Source organism: Hylobates moloch, unplaced genomic scaffold (genome assembly GCF_009828535.3).
Source record: "Hylobates moloch isolate HMO894 unplaced genomic scaffold, HMol_V3 SCAFFOLD_6, whole genome shotgun sequence".
NCBI classification, from domain to species: domain Eukaryota; kingdom Metazoa; phylum Chordata; class Mammalia; order Primates; family Hylobatidae; genus Hylobates; species Hylobates moloch.
In genome coordinates this window covers 29087832-29111201 of record NW_026652281.1, presented here as the reverse complement: position 1 = coordinate 29111201, position 23370 = coordinate 29087832, and the positions used below count along the sequence as shown (strand labels likewise).

Below are 23370 nucleotides of genomic sequence, written 5' to 3'. Positions count from 1 at the left end.
AAAGTAAGAAATAACTGAATTTTGAGAACTGGAAGTTTGGAGTCAAGGAATCTAAAGTATGGGTTTCTTGACTCTTTCATCAAGACTTTTCAACTGGAAGCTTTTTAAAATTTAATTGAGGGGGCAGTTACATGAGTTTTTGTTTAGTAGTGGAGGGGTCAGATGGCAGATACTGTATTGAAGAATCCCAAAGGTGGGAGGTTTTAGTAATCTACATGGTTTGGACTGACCTAATGTGCTTGACAGTTGGTATGGACACAGAAACGAATTTGTCCACAACTGAGCCTTTGTGGGGAATAACTAAATGGGTGCTAAGTGCAGGGGGATATGTAGGACCCAGTACTTATTAGCATTTTTCCTGGGATAAAATTGTGGGCCCACAATGATCTTCTAATTTCAGCTTTCTGACATCTTAGAAGGCAATACAGAGAGACGAATTTTCATCAGTTTGTTCAGGGAGACACATATAACAAAAGAGTAAGCAAGCAACCAGGTTTTCTAAACAAGCCCTAAGCAGAGTACTTGATACACTTTTCTCCTTCATTGTGGATGTGTAGGTTATCTTTATGGAAGGAACACTGACGCTTTGGATGTTCCTTGTTTAAGATCATAGCCACTGTCTGCTAATTGAATCTGCTTCTTATGGCAGGGATGAATTTTGACATTGTATTATTTGGACAGCGAGTATATATTTCAGGCCCACTTTGTCAGATTTTCCCAAGAATAGCTCATGTTGAGGCCTAAAGACACATGCTGTTACTATTTTTAATTTTCCTTCTCTTTTTATGTTGCTATTTAGTTCTTAATATTTTTACCTTATACGTTTTTATTTATTTACATCTTTTCTGCTCAATTCCATAACAGCAAGGATCTTGTTTTATCTTTTGTATCTACTAAAGGATCTGGAATATTTTTTTGTGCAAAGAAGGTACTTTGTTCATTGGTTCTTTTATTGTTGATATACTTTTTTGGGGGAAGGGCTGATGTGAGATTGGTTGAATACATTTCTTTTTTTTTGTTCTTGAGTAAGATATAAACTTAGTTTATAAACCTGTTTTATAAAAAATTTTATAACAGTGTGTTCCCGTGCATCAGTTTTCCTTTATTTCCCTGTTCCCTCTCAATTTCTTAAATTCAGATTAGGAGTGTTTGAATTCTAAGAAAAAATTAAACAGAGATGCTGTGTCTATCTATTCTGTAATTGCATTATTATAGTAGAGATGATACTTGTGTCAAGTCCTGATAAAAGTCCAAGAATGTAGAAGAAAAATATTTCGTAAACTTGAATGAAGAGCCAGATTTAGTTTAGTATTAAAGAGGAGAATTCAATCTATGTGGAAGTGCAGAAATTTTGACTTATGTTTTCTATTCCTTTTTAAAGTCTGTGTCTTACCTGTTAGCCTTTTTACGTGTACATCATAAACACCGTGTTTCCAAGTTGCATCACACACTAATTTTTTTTTTTTTTTTTTTTTTTTTGAGATGGAGTCTTGCTTTTTTGCCCAGACTGGAGTGCAGTGGCGTGATCTCGGCTCATTGCAACGTCTACCTCCTGATTCAAGCAGTTCTCTGCCTCAGCCTCCCAAGTAGCTGGGATTACAGGTGCCTGCCACCAAGCCTGGCTGATTTTTTTTTTTTTTTTTAAGTAGAGATGCGGTTTCACCATCTTGGCCAGGCTGGTCTTGAACTCCTGACCTCTTTTTAGAAGTGGCATATCACTTCTACTGACATTTCATTGGCCAAAGGAAATCATTTGGCTAAGCCAAAAGTTAGGGGCATCATTTAAGATAGTCTCCAATTTTGTGTTAATATGATTGCTATGTTTTATATTCCATAATATAAAGCTTATGGAATATTTAAATTTGGTATAAGAACTGCTAAGCCTTAGGCTGATCCTGTAAAAAGGGACATTTGCTTTTGTGTCAATTACATCTTTCAGGAAATGCTTGTGCATATCTTAAGCAGGTTATTGGGAATTCAGTAGTATTGAGGTTTCCTTAGTAGGTGAACTATATCTGGTTCTCTGAATAGTAAGTTTTATTTTGAGGACATAAACACAAGAAAGACTGACAAAAAGGAACAAAAAGAACTCCTTAGTAAAAGAAAGGGAGTTCTACTCTTGAACTGAAGTAACACCTTTGGGTAAATTGAATTACAATCTTTTTAAGTAAGATTGACTTTTCTGTGCTACAGTTACATAATAATGGTAAAGCTGAGTCTTAACTTCCTGTGGCCTGATGCTAGAGCCATCGTTTTTAACCACTATGGGATCTTGACAGCTGGAAGGTGAACTGTAGTGGGCAAGGTGCATTGCCTTTGAAGTCAGGCCAAGTTATAAATCCTGGCTCTGCTGCCTAATTACATGACCTCTCTGTTTGTAGCTGTCTTACCTAACTTTCAGGATTATGGTGAGGGTAAATGACAAAAAATTAAAGCCTTTCAGAAACGGAAGAGAAAGGAACCAGTATCAGTCCCTGCTTACCATATATGAGTCACTCTGCTCAAGAACTGGATGTATCGAAGTGAACCTGAGATCTTGTTGACTCAAGGCACATGCTAGCCCCCTTATACATGTTTCTCCTAGATGCTAAAAGGAAAAGCTCTGTGTCTTAGTCTGTTTTTTGTTACTTATAACAGAACACTTAAAACCGGGTAATGTAATTTAAAAAAGGAATTTATTTCTTGCAGCTATGTAGGCTGAGTAGTCCAGTGCTGAGGGGTAACATCTGGTGAGGAGGGCCTCCTTTCTGGTGGGGACTCTGTAGAGTCCCGAGATGGCACAGGGCATCACAGGGTAAGGGGCTGAGTGTGCTGGGTCTGGTCTCTTTTCCTCTTCTTATAAAGCCACTAGTCTCACTCCCATGATAACCTGTTAATTCATTACCCGATTAATCCATTAGTCCATGAATAGATTAATGCATTTATAAGGGCAGAGCCCTCGCAATTCAGTTACTTTTTAAAGGCCCCACATCTCTTTTTTTTTTTGGAGTGTGAGTCTCGCTCTTTTGCCCAGGCCGGACTGCAGTGGCGCTATCTCGGCTCACTGGATTCACCTCCCGGGTTCGTGCCATTCTCCTGCCTCAGCCTCCCAAGTAGCTGGGACTACAGGTGCCTGCCACCATGCCCAGCTAATTTTTTTTTTTGTATTTTTAGTAGAGATGGGGTTTTACTGTGTTAGCCAGGATGGTCTTGATCTGCTGACCTCGTGATCCGCCCGCCTCGGCCTCCCAAAGTGCAGGGATTACAGACATGAGCCACCGTGCCCAGCCAAGGCTCCACATCTCAATACTGCCACATCAGGGATTAAATTTCAGCATGAGTTTTGGAGGGGATAAATATTTAAACCATCGCAGGCTGCTTTAGGCACTGATATACTCTCTGCAAGGGTAAGTATAGTACTTAGTAATCAAGAATATACACTGATTGAATAAGTGAAACTGATATAATACAGGGAGAAAGATCGTAAGAAGGCACATGTGAATTCCAGCTTACAATAAATGAGCCGTACATAAAATACCCACATCTCCGTTGGATACCTCCATGACTATCACCAACCTGGATTATGGGGGAAAACCTTTGAATAAATTTAGAGTAGCTCTTAGCTATTTGTCATTTTAAGAGCTAGAGTAGTTCTTAGCAATTTGTTATTTTGTCATTTGCAAGTTTTAAAAAAAGTAATAAGGTTAATAGACTTAACATCAAATAGATTCATTTATTCATCTAACAAGTATTTATTAAGTGTCTATTATGTAGCAAACACTGTTCTAGATGTCGGAGGAATGTAGTGGGAATAAAACAGGGTCCCTACTTTCATGGTGCATATATTCTAGTCGGGGGCAGTGGAGGGACAGATAATCAACAAATACATATGTAAAAATATAATAGATGTAGGTGCTGTGGAGAAAAAAATGAGTGAATGGAACAGAAAATGCTGAAAGAAGACTTTTAAGGAGAGACTGGAGGAAGTGAAGGAGTGCACCTTGAGGAGATCTGCTGCCGCAGCATCTCTGGCAGAGGAAGCAGCTGAAGCCAGGTTACTGAGGCCGGAGCAGGCATGGTATGTTTTAGGGTTAGGAAGGGGGCCAGTGTGGTTATATAGCGGGCAAGGTCATAAGGGAGACAAAAGTGAGAGATGAGGGCAGAGGGGTCCTAGAAGGCCAGATTACATAGGACCTTTAGTTCAGAGTAAGGACTGACTTTTACCCTGAGATGGGGTAAAAAGCAATGTACATAATACTTATCAAGTAATATTGATTCTCAGATAAGAACTTTATTTCTCTCTCAACATTTCAGTGAAGGAATTTATGATTCGTATCTTATGTAACAAAGAATTAAGATCTTTTATAAATAAAGGACATTTACAAATCTATAAGAAAGACAAATATCCCAAAGAAAATGTGAACTAAATAGGCAAAACAATAATAAATATAAATACAAGCCATGAAAATAAAATATTACTTTACTAGTGCTCAAAAAAATGTAAACCAAAATAATGAGCTACAAATTGTAATCATTTAATTGTCAGACTGAAGGCAATGATAATAACCAATGTTGTGAGAATGTGGGGTAACAGGCATTCTCACAAACACGTGGTTCTATTTTCAGGCTATTGATGCCTGATAATTTGGTACCTTGTACTTAGTTATCTATTTACCTACTTATAGAATACTTTTTATCAGATCTAAGTGTGTTTTAGAATTCCTTGGATCCTGGCTGGGTGCAGTGGCTCACGCCTGTAATCCCAACACTTTGGGAGGCTGAGGCAGGAGGATTGCTTGAGGCCAGGAGTTCCAGGCCAGCCTGGGCAACATAGCAAGACCTGCTGTCTTTGCCAAAAAAAAAAAAAAAAAAAAAGGCCAGGTGTGGTGGTGCATGCCTGTAGTCTTAGCTACTCAGGAGGCTGAGGCAGGAGGATGGTTTGAGCCTGGGAGTTTGAGACTTCAATGAGCTATCATTGTGTCACTGCACTCAGCCTGGGTGACAGTGATACCCTGTCTCAAGAAAAAACAAAAAGGATTTCCCAATATTCTTACATTCCCAATATAGCACGTATTTGATAAAATTTTGAGAATGCTTTTTAGGAAAAATCTTCTGTAGTTAATAGACTGTCCAAGTCACTGATTTATTTAAAATGACAGAAACGAGGAAAAGATTCATGTTAAAAAAAACCCTCCAGGGTTATGAACTAGATTTTATATGGAAAATGTACAAATGTATCACACTTTGGAACATTTTGATGGTTTCAGCTGAAAAGACTTGACCCTTGACTATTATAGTCTTACCATTTTTTGCTACCTATTTGAAAGCTATTTGTTTGAGTTGGGTGGTTGATTTATCTTTTCCTTCATATCCTCCCCAACAATGTGATTTTTTTCTTTTTTTTGCTTAGTGGAAATAATGATCTTTTTAGGGTAAAAGAAACTTGCTTAACACATTTGAGGGGCAGAGTGGTACTGTAGTAGGTCCAATTTCTAATGTGAATTTTGCCGTTTCTTATAGACTTAGGGACCTGTGGTAAGATAATCTTTTCCAGACTGTTTTCTTATCTGTGAAAGTAGGAACAATTGTTACTGCCAATCTGTTAAAAAGCTGTCTGGAGATTAAATGCATCAGTGTACATAGCGGTTTTATTGAAATGTGAAGTAAACACATATCAGTATAAGTTGTTATTATTACTACTAGAATTTTAGCTATACATTTAAGTAGTAACAGTCTCACGTGTTACGAATATAATTCTTTTTGTATATAATTGCAAAAAGTATTTTTAATGTTCTTTCTACATCTAAGCTTTTCAGCATGTACCAATGATTTTCTTTTCTTATTATTTTTAATAGACATAATAATTATACATATTTATGGGGTACAGTGTGACATTTTCATGCCTTTATACAGTGTGTAATGATCAAATCAGTAATTAGCATATCCATCACCTCAAACATTTATCCTTTCTTTGCATTGGGAACATTCAAAATCCTCTCTTCTAGTTATTTAAAAATACAGTATAAATTATTGTTGGCCATAATCACCCTAGAGTACTATACACCACTAGAACTTATTCCTTCTATTTAGTTGTAATTTTGTATTGGTTAATCAATCTCCTCCTATTCCCCTCTTCCCTGCTACCCTTCCCAGCCTCTAGTAACCAGTCTTATACTCTGTACTTCTGTGAGATCAACTTATTTAGCTTCCACATATGGGTGAAAACATGCTGTATTTATCTTTCTGTGCCTGGCTTATTTTACTTAACATAATTTCCTCCAGGCTCATCCATGTTGCTGAAAATGACAGGATTTCATTTTTTTAATGGCCAAATAGTATTCTATTATGTATTGTGTGCCACATTTTCTTCATTCATCTGTTGATGAACGCTTAGGCTGGTTCCATATCTTGACTATTGTGAATAGTGCTGCAGTAAACATGGGAATGCAGGTACCTCTTTGACATACTGATTTCCTTTCCTTTGAGTTATATATACCCAGCAATGGGATTAATTCATATGATAGTTCTGTTTTTAGTTTCTTTGAATAACCTCCATACTATTTTCCATAATGGCTGTACTAATTTACATTTCCACCAGTAATATATGAGTTTCATTTTCTCCACATTTTTGTCTTCTTTTTTTTTTTTTTTTTTACCTTTTTGATAGTAGCCATTCTAACTTGAAATGATCTCATTGTGATTCTGATTTGCATTTTCCTGATGATTAGTGATGTTGAACATTTTTTCTTATACTTCTTGGCCATTTATATGTCTTTTTTTTTTTTTTTTTAAGACAGTCTCACTCTGTTGCCCAGGCTAGAGTGCAGTGGTGTGATCTTGGCTCACTGCAACCTCCACATCCCGTGTTCAAGTGATTCTCCTGCTTCAGCCTCCTGAGTAATTGGGACTACAGGCTCCTGCCACCACACCCACCTATTTTTTTTGTAGTTTTAGTAGAGACGTGGTTTCACCATGTTGGTCAGGCTGGTCTCAAACTCCTCATCTCAAACGATCCGCCTGCCTCGGCCTCCCAAAGTGCAGAGATTACAGGCGTGAGCCACTGCACCTGGCCATTGAGAAGTGCCTATTCAGTTCATTTGCCGTTTTAAAAATATACTGTTTATTATTTATTTATTAGGGTTATTTATTTTTTATTTTTGGTGTTAAGTTTTTTATGTATTTTGGATATTAATCTCTTGTTGGATGAATAGTTTGCAAATATTTTCTCCCATTCTGCAAGTTGTCTCTTCACTGTTGATTGTTTTTTTGCTGTGCAGAAGCTTTTTAGTTTGATCTAGTCCCATTTGTTTATTTTTGCTTTTGTTGCCTGTGCTTCCAAGATCTCATTTATAAAATCTTTGCCCAAACCAGTGTCCTGAAGTGTTTCCCCTATGTTTTCTTCTAGTAGTTTCATAGTTTCAGGTCTTATGTTTAGGTTTTTAATATATTTTGTGTTGATTTTTGTATATGATGAGAGATAGGGGTCTATTTTCATTCTTTTGCATATGGATATCCAGTTTTCCCAGCACCATATATTGAAGAGACTGTCCTTTCCCCCACATATGTTCTTGGCACCTTTGTTGAAAATCAGTTGGTTTTAAATGTGTGGATTTATTTCTGTGTTACCTGTTCTGTTCCATTCGTCTATGTATCTATTTTTCTGTCACTACCATTGCTGTTTGAGTAGCTGTAGCTTATTTTTTTTTCTTCTTTTGAGATGGTGTCTTGCTCTGTCGCCCAGGCTGGAGTGCAATGGCGTGATCTTGGCTCACTGCAACCTCCGCCTCCTGGGTTCAAGCGATTCTCCTGCCTCAGGCTCCCGAGTAGCTGGGACTACAGGCACCCGCCACCACGCCCAGCTAATTTTTATATATTTTTTAATAGAGATAGGGTTTCACCATGTTGGCCCGGATGGTCTCGAACTCTTGACCTCATGATCCGCCTGCCTCAGCCTCCTGAAGTGCTGGGATTATGGGCATGAGCCACTGTGCCCGGCCTTTGGTAGTTCTAGCTTTATAGTATATTTTGAAGTCAAGTAGTGTGATACTTTCAGCTTTGTTCTTTTTGCTCAGTATTGCTTTGGTTATTTGGGATCTTTTGTGGTTTCATGTGAATTTTAGGATTTTTTTTTTTTTTCTATTTCTTTGAAGAATGTCACTGGTTCCCTGGTAGTCTAGTGGCTAGGAACAACAGCAAAAAAAGAATGCCACTGGCATTTTGATAGAGATTGCATTGAACCTGTAGATCACTTTGGGTGGTATGGCCATCTTAACAGTACTAATTCTTCCAATCCATGAACGGGTTAATTTATTTCTAGGTATTTTATTATTTTTTTTTCTGGTGATTGTAAATGGGATTGCTTTCTGGTTTCTTTTTCAGCTGGTTTGTTATTGGTTTATATGGTATGGATGTTTTTCTCCTCCAAATCATGTTGAAATGTGATTGGCTTAACACCAACCCATTGGTGATAAGTGAGTTCTTACTCAGTTCATGTGAGATCTGGTTGTTTAAAACAGTCTGGGACCTCCTTCTCCCTCTTGCTGCCACTCTTGCCATTGTGATGCACTTGCTCCTCCGTTGCCTTTTGCCATGATTGGAGGCTTCTTGAGGGCCTTACCAGGAGCAGATGCTGGAGGCCTGCCTATACAGCCCGCAGAACTATACTCTAATTAAACCTCTTTTCGTTATAAATTACCCAGCCTCAGGTATTTCGTATAACAATGCAGAAGTGGCCTGACACGTTGGTGTGTAGAAATGCTACTGATTTTTGTATGTTGATTTTGTATTCTGCAACTTTACCGGATTCATTTATCAGTTCTAAGAGTTTTTTGGTGGAGTCTTTAGGTTTTTCTATATATAGGATTTTGTCATCTGTAAACAGGAACAGTTTGATGTCCTTCTTTTTAATTTGGATGCCCTTTATTTCTTTCTCTTGCCTAATTGCCCTGGCTAGTACTTTCAACACTATGTTGAATAAGAGTGGTGAAAGTGGGAATTTTTATTTTGTTCCAGTTTTTAGAGGAAAAGCTTTCAGCTGTTCCCTCTTGTGTATGATGTTAGCTGCAGGTTTGTAATATATGACCTTTATTGTATTGAGGTACATTCCTTCTGTACCTAATTTGTTGAGAGTTTTTATCATGAAGGAATATTGAATGTTACCACATGCTTTTTCTGTGTCTCTCGAGATGATCAGATGGTTTTCTTCTCCTTTATTTTGTTGATGTGATATATCACATTTATTGATACACATAACCATCGTTACATCTCTGGCTAAATCTCACTTGATTATGATATATAATCTTCTAATTGGATTCTGTTTGCTAGTAGTTTGTTTAGGATTTTTGTGACTGTGTTCATCAGGGATATTGGACTTCAGTTTTCTTTTTTTCGTTGTTTTGTCCTTGTCTGGTTTGGGTATCAGTATAATGCCCGCCTCATAGAATGAGTTTGGAAGAAATCTGTTCCCCCGCTTCAATTTTTGGAAATAATTTGAGAAGAATTTGTATTAGTTCTTTAAATATTTGGTAAAATTCAGCAGTGAAACTGTCTGATACTGCTCTTTTCTTTCTTGGAAGACTTTTTCTACCTGCTTCAATCTTGTTCCTTGTTATTGACCTGTTCAGATTTTCTGTTTCTTCTGAGTTGAATCTTCGTAGTAGGTCATATGTCTATGTCCAGTTTTCCTCTAGTTTGTTGGCGTAGAGTTGTTCATAGTCTTTAATGATCTTTTTTATTTCTGTGGTATCAGTTGTAATGTCTTTTTTTCATTTCTGATTTTATTTGTGTCTTCTCTTTTTTTCTTAGTCTAGCTAATGAATTGTCAGTTTTGTTTATCTTTTCAAAAAACCAACTTTTTGTTTCAGTGACCTTCTGAAATTTTTTAGTCTCAATTTTGTTTATTTCTTCTCTGATCTTTATTAATTCTATCTACTGATTTTGGATTTGGTTCTTGCTTTTCTAGTTCTTTGAGATGCATTTTTAGATTGTTTATTTGAATTCTTTCTACTTTTCCAGTGTAGGCATTTATTGCTGTAGGCTTTCCTCTTAGTACTGCTTTTGCTGTGTTTCATAGGCTTTGGTATATTGTGTTTTTATTTTCATTTGTTTCAAGAAATGTTTAAAGTTTCTTCTTAATTTCTTTGCTACCCATTGGTTATTCAGGAATATGTTGTTTAGTTTGCATGTATTTGTACTGCGTCCGAAGTTCTTGTTATTGATTTCTAGTTTTTCTTCATTGTGGTTAGAAACCAAAATCATATCAAATAAAAAATTTATTGAGGCTTATTTTGTGGCCTAACTTATGGTCTGTCGTGGAGAATGTTCCATGTGCTGATGTGTATCTGCAGCTGTTGGATCAAATGTTCTGTTAACTTCTGTTAGGACCATTTCATTTCTAGAGCAGTGGTCTTATTGGTCCATTTTGTTTACAGAGCAGTTTAAGTCCAAAGTTTCTTTGTTGATTTTCTTTCTTGATGATCTGCCCAATGCCATGAGTGAGGTATTGAAGTCCCCAACTATTATTGTATTGAAGTCTATCTTTCTCATTAGATCTGGTAGCATTTGCTTTATATATCTGGGTGTTCCAGTGTTGGGTGCATATATATTTACAACTGTTATGTCCTCTTGCTGAAATGATACCTTTATCTTTATATAATGACCTTGTTTTTCTCTTTGCACTGTTTTTGACTTAAAGTCTATTATATCTGATGTAAGTATATAGTTGACTCTTGAACAACATAGGTTTGAATTGTGCAGGTTCACTTATACATTTATATTTTAAAAACCAAACATCAATAGAAAATACAATATTCATAGGATGTGAAATTTGCGTGTATGGAGGGCCTACTTCTTGTATACGTGGGTTTCACAGGGCCAACTTCAGGACTTGAGTAGGCACAGATTTTGATGCACGTGGAGTGTCCTGGAACAAATGCCTTTTATATACTGAGTTATGAATGTGGTTATTCTGCCTATTTTTGGTTTCTATTTGTATAGAATATCTTTTTCTATCCTTTCATTTTCAGTCTGTGTGTGTCTTTACAAGTAAAGTGAGTTTCTTATAGGTAGCATATAGTTGAGTATTTAAAAAAATCTATCTAACCAATCTCTGTCTTTTAATTGGGAAATTTAATTCATTTATATTCAAGATAAATAGGCAAGAACTTCTGTCATTTTGTTAATTGTTTTCTGTTTTTTTTTTTTTTTTGTATGTTCTTTGTTCCTTTCTTTATCTTTTATTGTCTATCTCTTCAGTTTGGTGGTTTTTTTGTAGTGACAAAATTGGATTCTTTTCTCTTTCTCATTTGTGTATCTGCTCTGCCAGTGAGTTTTAAGCTTTCATATGTTTTCATGGTGGTAGTTCATCCTTTCACTTCCAGATATAGGACTCCCATAAGCGTTTCTTTTAAGACTGGTCTAGTGGTGATAAATTCTCTCAGTTTTTTCTTGTCTGGGAAAGACTTTGTTTCTCCTTTATTTCCGAAGGATAGCTTGCTGGAGTAGTATTCTTGGCTGGCAGGTTTTGTTTTTTTTTTCTTTCAGCATTTTGAATGTTATTCCGTTCTCTCTTGGCTTGTAATGTTTCTGCAGATAAATCTGCTGTTAGTCTAATAAGTCTTATATGTGACTTAATGCTTTTTTCTTGCTGTTTTTAATATTCTCTTTTTGTCTTTGGCTTTTGACAGTTTTACAAGAATGTGCTTTGGAGAGGACATTTTTGGGTTGAATCCATTTGAAGACCTTTGAGTTTCCTGGATATGGATGTCCATCTTTCTTTCAGGACTTGGGAGTTTTCAGCTAAAATGTTTTCTATGCCCAACTTCACTCCTTCTGTAACTCTCAATATGTAAAAATTTGTTTACTTAATGGTGTCCCATTACTATCATAGGCTTTCTTCATTCTTTTTCTTGTTTTTCTCTTTCCTTTTTTTTTTTTTTGTCTGACTGGGTTATTTCAAAAGACCTGTCTTTGAGTTTAAATATTCTTTCTTTTGCTTGATGTAGTCTGTTGTTGAAGCTTTCAGTTGTATTTTTAAATTTCATTCATTGAATTCTTGTTTTTTTTTTTTTTCTTTTTCCTATCAGATGGGCAATGTGCTTATTTCATGACAAAGTTTGAGGGAGGCACATCTTACACATGAGTGTGAACACTCAGTCATCATACTTTATTCATTGTATTCTTAAGCTCTGTTTTTTTTTTAATGATACATCTTTTTGTTGAATTTCTCATTTAGATCATGAATTGTTTTTCTGATTTTCTTGTATTGTCTATCTATATTTTTCTTGTATCTCACTGGATTTCCTTAAGATCATCATTTTCAGGAATTTCATAGATTTTCTTCTATTTAGGTTTGTTACTGGAGAGTTGTGTTTCTTTGGAGGTGTCGTGTTTCCTTGTTTTTCCATGTTTCTTTTTTTTTTTTTTAACTTAAAGTGTTTAAAGAAAGATATCTCTTTATTTTTATTTCTTTATTTATCCACCTAGAGACAGGGTCTCACTCTGTTGCCCAGGCTGGAGTACAGTGGCACAATCTCGGCTCACTGCAACCTCTGCCTCCTGGTTCAAGCAATTCTCCTGCCTCAGCCTCCTTAGTAGTTGGGACTATAGGTGTCCACCACCATGTTTGGCTAATTTTTGTTATTTTTAGTAGAAATGCGGTTTCATCATGTTGGCCATACTGGTCTTGAACTCCTGACCTCAAGTGATCCACCTGCCTCAGCCTCCCAAAGTGCTGGGATTGCAGGCGTGAGCCACTGCACCTGGCCTGTTTTTCCATATTTCTTTTGTTCCTACATTGATATTTGTGTGTCTAGCAGAGCAGTCGTATCTTCCACTTGTATGAATTAACTTTTGTAGGGAAAGACTTTTTTCTCTATATATCATTTAGGTTAGGTGTTTGGTTTAGCTTCTGGTTGGGCACAGATGTGTAATTGCCTTGTGATTTCTTTGGCTGTAATCAACATCAGCAGTGTCCGTATGTGCCTCAGTGGCCTTGACTTTGGTGTTTGTGGAGACAGTGGCATGGTTTTGCTGGAAACAGGGATTGCCAGATGGGTTAGTTGTCACTCCCTGGTGGGTGAGCATGGTGCATGGTAGATCCTCCATGGGAGGGGGAAGGGTTGCTGGTGGTGTCAGTTGTCTTGGTCCATATGGAGCACGTGTGGCACATGGTTGCTTTACTGCTAGATAGATCATGGTTGCTTGAGGTGATAGATACTGGCCAGGCTAATTCTCAGTCTCTGGGGAATGCGTATGTCAGCCTTTCTCTTCTTGGTGGCAGCGTCCCCATTGTACTTGAATGTCTGTTTTTTTTTTTTTTGGAGTGTAGGGTGCTGCATGGACTCCGGTGCTGAGGTCATAGTGGTACCACTGAAAATAGCTGGGGTCATGATCCTGCAGCCTTCTGTGTGGGCATGGTGGGATGATGGCAGATGGCACCCCTAGGATGTGGAGATGTCTGGGCTATTGGCCTCCAGGTCAGAATGCACACCAGCAGTGGTTCCATTCCCAAAATGGTGTCATACTGTAACAGCTTGGGTCTCATGGGATGGGGAGGACTCAGCTTGTGTTCCTTTTCAGGAGCAATTCAGCTATGTATACTCCAGGCAGGTTCCTATACTGAGCTCAGAGTCTGTGATTGCAGATATTTGTGATGGTAATGGCGACTCTTGGGTATCCCCCACTTAACCTTTTGCCCACAATGGGAAGTCCCTGTCAGCTCTAAGCTGATTCCATCTGGATGCCTCACTTCCCCCTCTAAGCTGCCATGCAGAGTTTCTGTGCCTCAGAGGGTTTTTGTCACTTCCTTGCTGAATTTTCATGTTCTCCCTTAGACGTTCTACCTGAAGTGCTGTTATTTGTTGTTTTGATCCTTCTCTGCAGAGGAGACAAGGATTGGGCACCTGTAGTTGGCCATCTTGATGACATCTAACCAGTATTTTTCTAGTTAAGATTTTAATTTCTGTGATTTCGCTCTGGTGATAGTAGGATTGCTGAATGGGTCAGTGTCAATTTAGTGGTCTCTGATGTAGAGATTTGTTTGAGATAAATTTACCCCAATATTATTTAACTGCCCATGATTGATCTCAATAAGTTATTTATCCAGCTTTCAATGGTTGCCTGCCTGGTTGCGCTTTGTAAAATTTCCACTTGGGGGTAGTGTTTCATTGCACAATCAAACAATGCTTTCTTCACATAAGTATCACGTTTTCTAATTTGCTTTTGAACTTTCTTGTGCTTAAAAGGATCATAAAAGACTGTTAGCTGTCTTAAAATCTTGAGTTTTTTAGCTGGTTGTTTCCTGTCATTTGAATAATTGCATTGAAATGAACAATTAATAAGAATTCACTCTTTTGAGAATCCTAACACTTTTTCCATCTCTTGAGGGATAATATAAGCCTCTTTCTATTATTTTGTGTCTTGTAACATTTTTTTTTGTCTTGTAACATTTTTATTTTCAATAAGACTTGTCATATTATACTGTCAGAAAAAAATCTCAGTCCACATTTTGAAAAACTCATTTCCTGTTTTTAAAAAGTTAAGTGAAAATATATATGCCTTAGCTGATTTTAGGCGTTGGCTTTTTCTCCGTATTATCCCATTACTTATTTATCCAATTCCACTTTCAACTCTCACTCCAGTTTTGAAAAGAGCAGTTTTTCAGAAGAAAAAAAAATCTTGTTTAAAAAAAATTGTGTTAATCATAACTATTACATTTTCATATATACCATTATGCTATTTATTAATTAGTAACTTTTTTTATTGTTATAGCTTTCAAAATCTATGCAATAACCCTACGGAGAAGATCATTTCACAATGAAGATTCTTTGTTTCAAGTAGTTCTCTTAAGTTCTGTTTTTACAAGTTATTTGGCATTTATCTAGGTATCTTTTTATTAGTTTTTGCATGTTATTTTGTAAATTTTTTCATAAATTATTGTGTAAATTAACTTTGTTATTTGTTCTTATTTGATTATGTTGGCTTGGATATATACTTTATGCTAAAATCTGTGTATTACTGTGGCCATCGCATACTTAACTTTCAATAGATTATAAACTCTTTGAGGGCAAACACTATTCTTACACATTTGTGTGTCCCTCTGTAGATTTTCTTGCAAATAGTAAATAATCAATTAATGTTTGTAAATATATAATTGGATATAGGGAGATGTTATATGGTAAGTGTGATCAGTTAAACATATGAACATGGAGTTATGGTATAAATTAGTGACTAAACATCTATTGGTTCTGTATGTAATTTTTGACCTCTTTTGGTAAATCATTTTTATTTCTTTCATTTTAGACACTGCGTGTGTTGTAAAAACTTAAAATATAATTTTCTAATATTTTAAGCTCATGCCTGTTTCTTTTAAAATCACCATTCTTATACAGAAAGACTTTCTGATGGAGAAGATGTTTCAACATTGTATGCTTAATCTTTTTTTTTTTTTTTTTTTGAGACAGAGTCTCGCTCTGTCGCCCAGGCTGGAGTGCAGTGGCGCAATCTCGGCTCACTGCAAGCTCCGCCTCCCGGGTTTACGCTATTCTCCTGCCTCAGCCTCTCCGAGTAGCTGGGACTACAGGCACCCGCCACCACGCCCGGCTAATTTTTTTGTATTTTTAGTAGAGACGGTGTTTCACCATGGTCTCGATCTCCTGACCTCGTGATCCGCCCGCCTCGGCCTCCCAAAGTGCTGGGATTACAAGCGTGAGCCACCGCGCCCGGCCTGTATGCTTAATCTTTAAAAACTTTTTTATGGTGGTAAGAATACTTACAACATCTATCCTCTTCACAAGGTTTTAAGTGTACAATATAGTATTGTTATAGGTATGTTGTATAGCCAATCTGTAGAACTTATTTATCTTGCATAATTGAAACTTTTTTTTTTTTTTGAGACAGAGTTTCCACTCTGCTGCCCAGGCTGGAGTACAGTGGCACGATCTCAGCTCACTGCAACCTTTGCCTTCTGGGTTCAAGCGATTCTCCTGCCTCAGCCTCCTGAGTAGCTGGGATTACAGGTGTGCATCGTCACGCCCAGCTAATTTTTGGATTTTTAGTAGAGACGGGGTTTCACCATGTTGGCCGGGCTGGTCTTGAATTCCTGACCTCAGGTGATCCACCTGCCTCGACCTTCCAAAGTGTTGGGATTGCACGCATGAGCCACCGCGCCCGACCCAACATAATTGAAATTTTATACCCATTGGTTAGCAACTTTCCATTTCCAGCATCTCACTAGTTCCTGGCAACCATCATTCTATATTCTGATTCTATGAGTTTTGATATTTTAGATACCCCACATAAGTGGAATCATGCCAGTATTTGTCCTTTTGTGACTCACTTATTTCGTTTAACATAGTGTGTCTTCAGAGTTTATTTGTATTATCACATATTGCAGTATTTTATTCTTTTTAAATGCAGAATTATGTTTCATTGCATGTATATACCCCATTTTCTTTATTCATTCACCTATCCATGGACATTTAGGTTGTTTCCACATCTTAGCTATTGTGGATTGTGTTGCAGTGAACATTGGAGTGCTAATATCCTTTGATATTTGAAGAGAATTTCAAGTCAGTTTTTCTTCTGATTTCAGTTCTTTTGGATAAAGATGTGGAAGTAGGATTGATTGATCTTACAATAGTTTTGTTTTCCTGTGTATTTAATCTTAAAGTGTTTTTCACATTTTTTCTTTTCTTTTGCTGAAAAGTGGGTTGAATCTTTTTTTTTTTTTTTTTTTTTACTTCCCTGCTCCTTTTTTTTTTTTTTCTGGAAAGGGTCTTGCTCTGTTGCCCAGGCTGGAGTGCAGCAGCCTTGATTTCCCAGGTTCAAGCAGTCCTCTCACCTTAGCCTCCCAAGTAGCTGGGACTACAGATACATGCCATAATGCCCAGCTAATTATTTTGGTTTTTAGTAGAGATGAAATCTTGCTATGTTGCCCAGGCTGGTGGTCTTAGACTCCTGAGCTCAGGCAGTCCTCCCATCTTAGCCTCCCAAAGTGCTGGAATTAAAGGTATAAGCCACCATGCCCAGTCTTTTTTACTTTTTGAAAGAGGAAAAACACCACACAGTTAAAAATTTCCTGAGAAGAACCTGTGTTTAAATATTTTTGCTGTTTCTTTATGTCTGTATTCAAAAACGAAGAGGAATGTTTTGAAAATGCCTGTGGTGTGTTTAGTAAGATGGGATAGGGTAGGAAGGAATTGGGCAGTCATCTGACTGAAGAGATGTGCTAGTAATTAGAATTTCATTTTCCACACACACACGCACACACACACACACACACACACATTTTGAAAGTCTAGAATAATTAATTGTTGTTTGCTTGTTTTTGCATTACAGTGAATGATTTGGGAGGGGACTTCAAAGGAGTTGGTAAAGGCTCCTTAGCTGCTGATAAAGTTGTTGAAGAAATAAGAAGGAGAGGTGGAAAAGCAGTGGCCAACTATGGTATGGTATTTGAGAGAACTATACTATTTATTTTCCTTCAACTAATGCTATTTGTCACATTAATAATCTTTGAGCAAATATCTCAGTATTCCAGTATAATTATGATTTTCTAAGTCTGCCAAAATTCTCTGACTACATATTTTATATATGTGAGAATTTTTAAAACTTTTGATGCAGACTATTTCATGATTCTAACCTTTGTTCTATTGTTTGCTATTTTTATTAGTGAGCACATGATATAATTAGTAAATTATTGTGGATATGGATATGTTCTTCTAAGTTCTGTGGGGTGAATAGTATCTGTCGTGTACTCTGACCCACAGAATTTAGAAGTCCTTTGGAAGGGAGATTGCCAAAATTTCATACAAATTTTCCTTTCCCTCAGATTCAGTGGAAGAAGGAGAGAAGGTTGTGAAGACAGCCCTGGATGCTTTTGGAAGAATAGGTGATGTTTCTTTGTGTTACAGCTCTTATGGAGCAACTTCTACCTTCCTAATGAAATATTTTTAAGTTGACTTTTATTTACTAAACAGATACCTCTTTCCTCATAATCGCATATTAAAATTTGATTTATAAGTTAATTATTTTACTTATTTCACAAATGGCTTAATTGAGGTGGCAATTTTATGGATATAGTGTTGAGTTTGTTTTTTTGCACCTTAAGTGCTTTAAAAAATTTATGAGCGTTTACTCAGTGCCCTTTTTTAAATAATTCCGTTAAACCTCAAAGATGTTTATAAGATTAAAAAATAAACCAATATTTTGGCAATAGAGGAACCAGTGGATTCTTTTGGATAATTATAATAATTTGAATTAAAATGATCCAATATCTTGCAAATTACTTGAGATGATTTCTCTATAATAAAAAATAAAACTCTTAATTTTTAAGAAGTATTTCAAATAAATTGTTGAGTTTGTTGTTTCTCTAGCTAACCTTCCCAGTTTAGTCCCACACACCCTTAATAAAAGATTATTTAACTACTAGATGGAGACATCACAGAAGATAAGCCTAACATGTTTACAATCTGAAAAACATTACTTATTCTTAATTGAATGTGCTCTCCCTTTTTTGTTTGGTCTATTACATTTTTTTTTCTAATTGTGTTTGATTGAACTCATAAGAACCTTGTTCACATATCATCTGACAGGGATAAAAACCGCAAAAATGTGAAATCATAGGGTGAAAATAGCCACAAGAGGGCTGAACCTTAAAAAATAATTATTTTCTTTCGTAGTGAGAAAATAATTATGTATCAAGATAAGGCATTGGTTTGTAACTCTAATGGTTTTCTTTTTGGACTTTTTACTTTTGAGTGGCAAGGAAAAAATCTAACTTTAACTTGCTAAGTGAATTTTGAGGTTAAGTGTAGAATGGCTTATGGTTCTGATTCCTTAGAACCTAAGAGTTGTAAAATGGCTAATTCTATAAATAAGTGGATAGAATTTTGATAGAGAGGTGGGAAAATTTATAGATACTAGTTTGAGAGGAAGTTGCTTGATACAATGTGATACTTAGGCTTTTGAGAGTCAATTTTTCTTGATATAGATATAGACTTTTGTTTTGATAGCACTCTTTACCTATTATATTTACTTTTTCATGGTTAAAAAAAGCCAGTTTTGAGAGAAATGTGGGTTGTAAGCAAATGCAAACTAATATGCTTGCTTTTAGATGTGACTTGGATCTTTTTATATTGTAGATGTTGTGGTCAACAATGCTGGGTGAGTATTTCTTTTTCATTTTTAGTGATATGTATATAATTTTATTAAAAAGTATATACTTTTCTCCTTTTACCCTATACAACATTGATTTTTTAGAATTCTGAGGGATCGTTCCTTTGCTAGGATAAGTGATGAAGACTGGGGTAAGTTGTTTTTAATATGTCTCTGGGGAACATACTTATCCATTTAGCCTTTTTAGTATTTGATAAATTTATACATTTAAGGAAAAACCTGCTTCTGTCTACTTTTGCTGTTAATATAAATGATGAGTAAACTGTACTGAAAACAATGAATAGTGAAAAGTAGCCTCTTTTAGAAAACATTTAATACTTTTAAAAAATGTTAAATCATTTGTTTAGAAGTTATCTAAAAGGATTTTATTTCTTCAGGTTTCCCTCTCCCCTCTTTTTCTCCTTAAGAGGTTGTCAGCATTTTCTAGCAGTATTAACTCTTAACAGGCTTTAACGTGCTTATCCAGCTGTGTGCATCTTTTTCAAGAACAGCAGGATATGTAAGGTAGTCTAGTGCACTAAAAATGATGGAGATCTTAGAACAGGTTAGGATAAAACCTGGTTATAATTTAGAAGCTTCTAGTAAATAGGAAAGTTTTCCATTCTTTCTGAATTGGAAAGATTGAGTTTAGATAATGAACAAATCACAGTTAAGAATTTTTTTTTCTTTTGCTCCTCTTTGTCCTTACTTTCATTGGCCATCAGAACTAAAATGAACAGTGGTGGCTGAGACAGTGGGAGGCATGGCAACTGAGGTGAAACAATTGTATCATTGTTTATAGAGTGTGTTTTGGGGGAATATTGCCTGACCATCTTTTGGAAGAAGAGTTAATATCTTTGATTTAGAATTAAGCTAAGAAGAGCTTTTAGTTTCTGCTTCCCTTGTAACAACTGGGGTAAAAAAGAAGCTAAGAAAGATAGGATTTGCTGGCAAAGGGGGCCTATGTTGGTGCATTTCTTGGTGCTGCGATGGGACTGAGGTATTTCCTTCTCTGATTCCATCCTACTAAGCCTACTACTCCTGACTACCCTTCTCTCTCTCTCTTTTTTTTTTTAGTTCCTTTTTTCACTCTTACATTCTTCTAATATACACATGAAAACATTTGTTTTACCAAAAATAAGTAAGAATTCTTAAAAAACTTGACAATTAAAATCTAGAATTGTCTGTCTGAATGTTTCATAAGTGGTCTGTTCATTAGATCGAAATCTGTGAAAACAGGCCTCTCACTAACTCATTTGCAAACGGTAACAATAGGGATCTAGTGAGTATTTTGTAAATATTTCTTAATGAGCTATGTGGTTTATGATTATGCTTTACCTGATGTTAGTGTTGAGTGCCAGTTATATTTGTAAAAATCTTGGATTTTATATTAGCAAATTTTTATATAAAGTAGGCATAAATTAAGGGTATAGCATTATATTTAGATGTGTATAGGCATTACATTAATTTTACAAATTATGAGGAAAGCTGTTGTAGTTCTAGGTGTGAAGTATTAATTAGCATAACTGGAACAAAGGCAAAATACTCATTGGGGTGTGACAGTAGGTGATTTTATACATTAGGTATAAAATGAACATCTTTGTATAAATACAACATTGCTTATGTTGATTCTCAGACATGCCTACTAAGTTTTTACAAAATATTTAATAAAAATAATTTATTGTTTTAGATATAATCCACAGAGTTCATTTGCGGGGTTCATTCCAAGTGACACGGGCAGCATGGGAACACATGAAGAAACAGAAATATGGAAGGTAGAATTGCATGTGGTTGTCAAGGGGGATTGAAGATGTTGTGTCTGGGGGTTCTTGTGTACAGGGAAAGATTATGTGAAGTGTCGTGAAATCATTTATGACATTGAGGAATATGTACAGGCTTTAAACATATGGTTTTGGCACATACCCTCATTAAATTGGTATAATTTAGTCACAGATTGGCTGAGCTGGAAAGCTTTATATTTATTTTTTACGTCTTTTTGTTATTAAAGATTTTCTTGCTGCTCTCTGGCAATTTTTATTTTATTTTGAGCCATAGTTTCATTCTTGCCCAGGCTGGAGTACAGTGGCATGAACATGGCTCACTGCAGCCTTACCTCCTGGGCTCAAGCAGTTCTCCCACCTCAGCCTCCCAAGTAGCTGGGACTGCAGGTATGTGCCACCATGCCTGGCTAATTTTTTAATTTTTTGGTAGAGACAGTATCTCATTTTGTTGCCCAGGCTGGTCTCAAACTCTTGGGCCCAAGTAATCTTCCTGCCTTAGTTTCTGGCATTTTAGAAGATAGTACACACGTTGAGGATTCGGCTATACCTTATTCTGTAACCCGAATATTATTTCATGTCTTACCAACTGGGGAGAGATGAATGGCTATTCCCTGCTTGCTGGTGCTAGTCAGACATGAGTTAGTCTTTATAAACTGTTTAGGAACTGTAGGACCCCTCGTGATTGCTCCTAGGTAAGTAACTCATTGTGGCAGTGCTAGTACGCTTTAGTCCATGTCCTCTGTTGCACTCTAGTATTGAGGTCATTCCTGTTAAATTTAGGATCCATACATATCTAATAAAAGCAAATTGCTTGTGATGCCTGTTTTTGTTGGAGATTTCTAGTTTATCCTGGTCCTGACAGTTTCTGAAAATAAATAATATGTTTTATTTTACTTGGCCTAAGTAGAGTGAGTGAGGTTGGGTCAGATTTTGAGATGGCATTGTTTTAATGAGGCATTTAATATTGTTCAGAAAGGGGAGAGAGGCAAAGTGATGAGGACTGAAAAGTTAGAACTGTTCGGTTTAATATTTCTTTCTAAAATTTTAACTTATATATTACCGGGTTATTTTATGGTTGTAAAGCATAAGTCTAAGATCATTTGGTTCTGGCCAGAGAATCTTTTTAAAACAGTTCAATCTTGTAGTTGAATTTTGAGAGATTACTTATATATTAATATTATTTTAGTTACATAAATCATGATTGTAAGAAGCTAATGAAAATACACATTGTTGCTTTTGATAGGTGCAATAGTACCAAAACAGAGTTAGAGTTGCAATGTTATCAAATTATGGAAAAGATGATATTGAGAGATTGATTTTCTTTTTAGGATTATTATGACTTCATCAGCTTCAGGAATATATGGCAACTTTGGCCAGGCCAATTATAGTGCTGCAAAGTTGGGTCTTCTGGGCCTTGCAAATTCTCTTGCAATTGAAGGCAGGAAAAGCAACATTCATTGTAACACCATTGCTCCTAATGCGGGATCACGGATGACTCAGACAGTTATGCCTGAAGGTAAGTAAGCAAGCTTATATTTTTCAGTGCTGTTACTTACAAATCTGTGTGGAGTGAGCTTTGCAAAAGTATTTAATTTTCTGAATACTTAAGAATTATTTTTCTTTCAATTTCGAAAGCATTATCTGTAAATTGTGTTCATTGTGGAAAATTTAGAAAAGCACAAAGGAAAAAATAAAAAATGACCCATAATTCTACCACGTTGATAAAAACTTTGATTCTTTTTCTCTGCATAGATATTCATAATTTTTTTTCTTTACAGAATGGAGTAATATTCTTCCTGTTTCATAATAATTATTGTAAAAATAGATTATTTTTTAGAGCAGTTCTAGATATACAGAAAAATTGTACAGAGAATTTCTTCTATACTTTACCTCCCACAGTTTCCCGTTATTAACATCTTTGGTCAGAGTGGTATATTTATTACAGTTGATGAACCAGTATGGAGCCATTATGATAAGCTAAAGTTCATCATTTACACTGGGATTCACCCTTTGTGTTGTACAATTGTATGGGTTTTCACAAATGCATAAAGTTATGTATCCACTGTTATAATGTCATGCAGAATGGTTTTACTGCCCTAAAAATCCCCTGTGCTTTACTTGTTTGTCTCTCCCCTTTTCTTCCTGAATTCTCAGGGATTGAAGCTCATTTCCTTTTATTGTTCAGTAATATTCCATGGTGTGAATGTACTACAATTTGTTTATTCATATACCTATTGAGGGAGATCTTGGTTTCTTCCAGTTTTTGGCACTCATTAATAAAGCTGCCATAAACATTCATGTGCAGGTTTTTGTGTGGACATTAAGTTTTTAAGTTGTTTAGGTAAATACCATGGAGTGTGATTGCTGGATGCTATGATAAGACTAGGTTTAACTTTGTAAGAAATTGCCAAACTGTCTTCCAAAATGGTTGTATCATTTTGCATTCCCATCAGCA

General features: G+C 36.1%; 1 protein-coding gene and 1 non-coding gene across 5 annotated transcripts in view; one reads left to right on the top strand and one right to left on the bottom strand.

Annotated features, from left to right (window-relative positions):
- The window catches only part of HSD17B4 (hydroxysteroid 17-beta dehydrogenase 4), a 94430-nt gene that overhangs the window by 4695 nt on the left and 66365 nt on the right, over window positions 1-23370 (top strand). For 3 of the 4 annotated variants that reach the window (XM_032156589.2, XM_058440583.1, XM_058440584.1), the window contains exons 3-8: window positions 17317-17424; window positions 17810-17869; window positions 19122-19143; window positions 19240-19286; window positions 20825-20909; window positions 22244-22431. In XM_032156589.2, the coding sequence (XP_032012480.1) occupies window positions 17317-17424; window positions 17810-17869; window positions 19122-19143; window positions 19240-19286; window positions 20825-20909; window positions 22244-22431 (510 nt within the window). Of the gene's footprint in view, window positions 1-1583; window positions 1603-17316; window positions 17425-17809; window positions 17870-19121; window positions 19144-19239; window positions 19287-20824; window positions 20910-22243; window positions 22432-23370 lie in introns of those variants that run through there. The other variant, XM_058440585.1, reaches the window with a different exon arrangement.
- Window positions 12057-12155, bottom strand: LOC116472119 (small nucleolar RNA U13). Its single transcript, XR_004249023.1, has one exon. It is a non-coding gene; the product is annotated as a small nucleolar RNA U13 (small nucleolar RNA).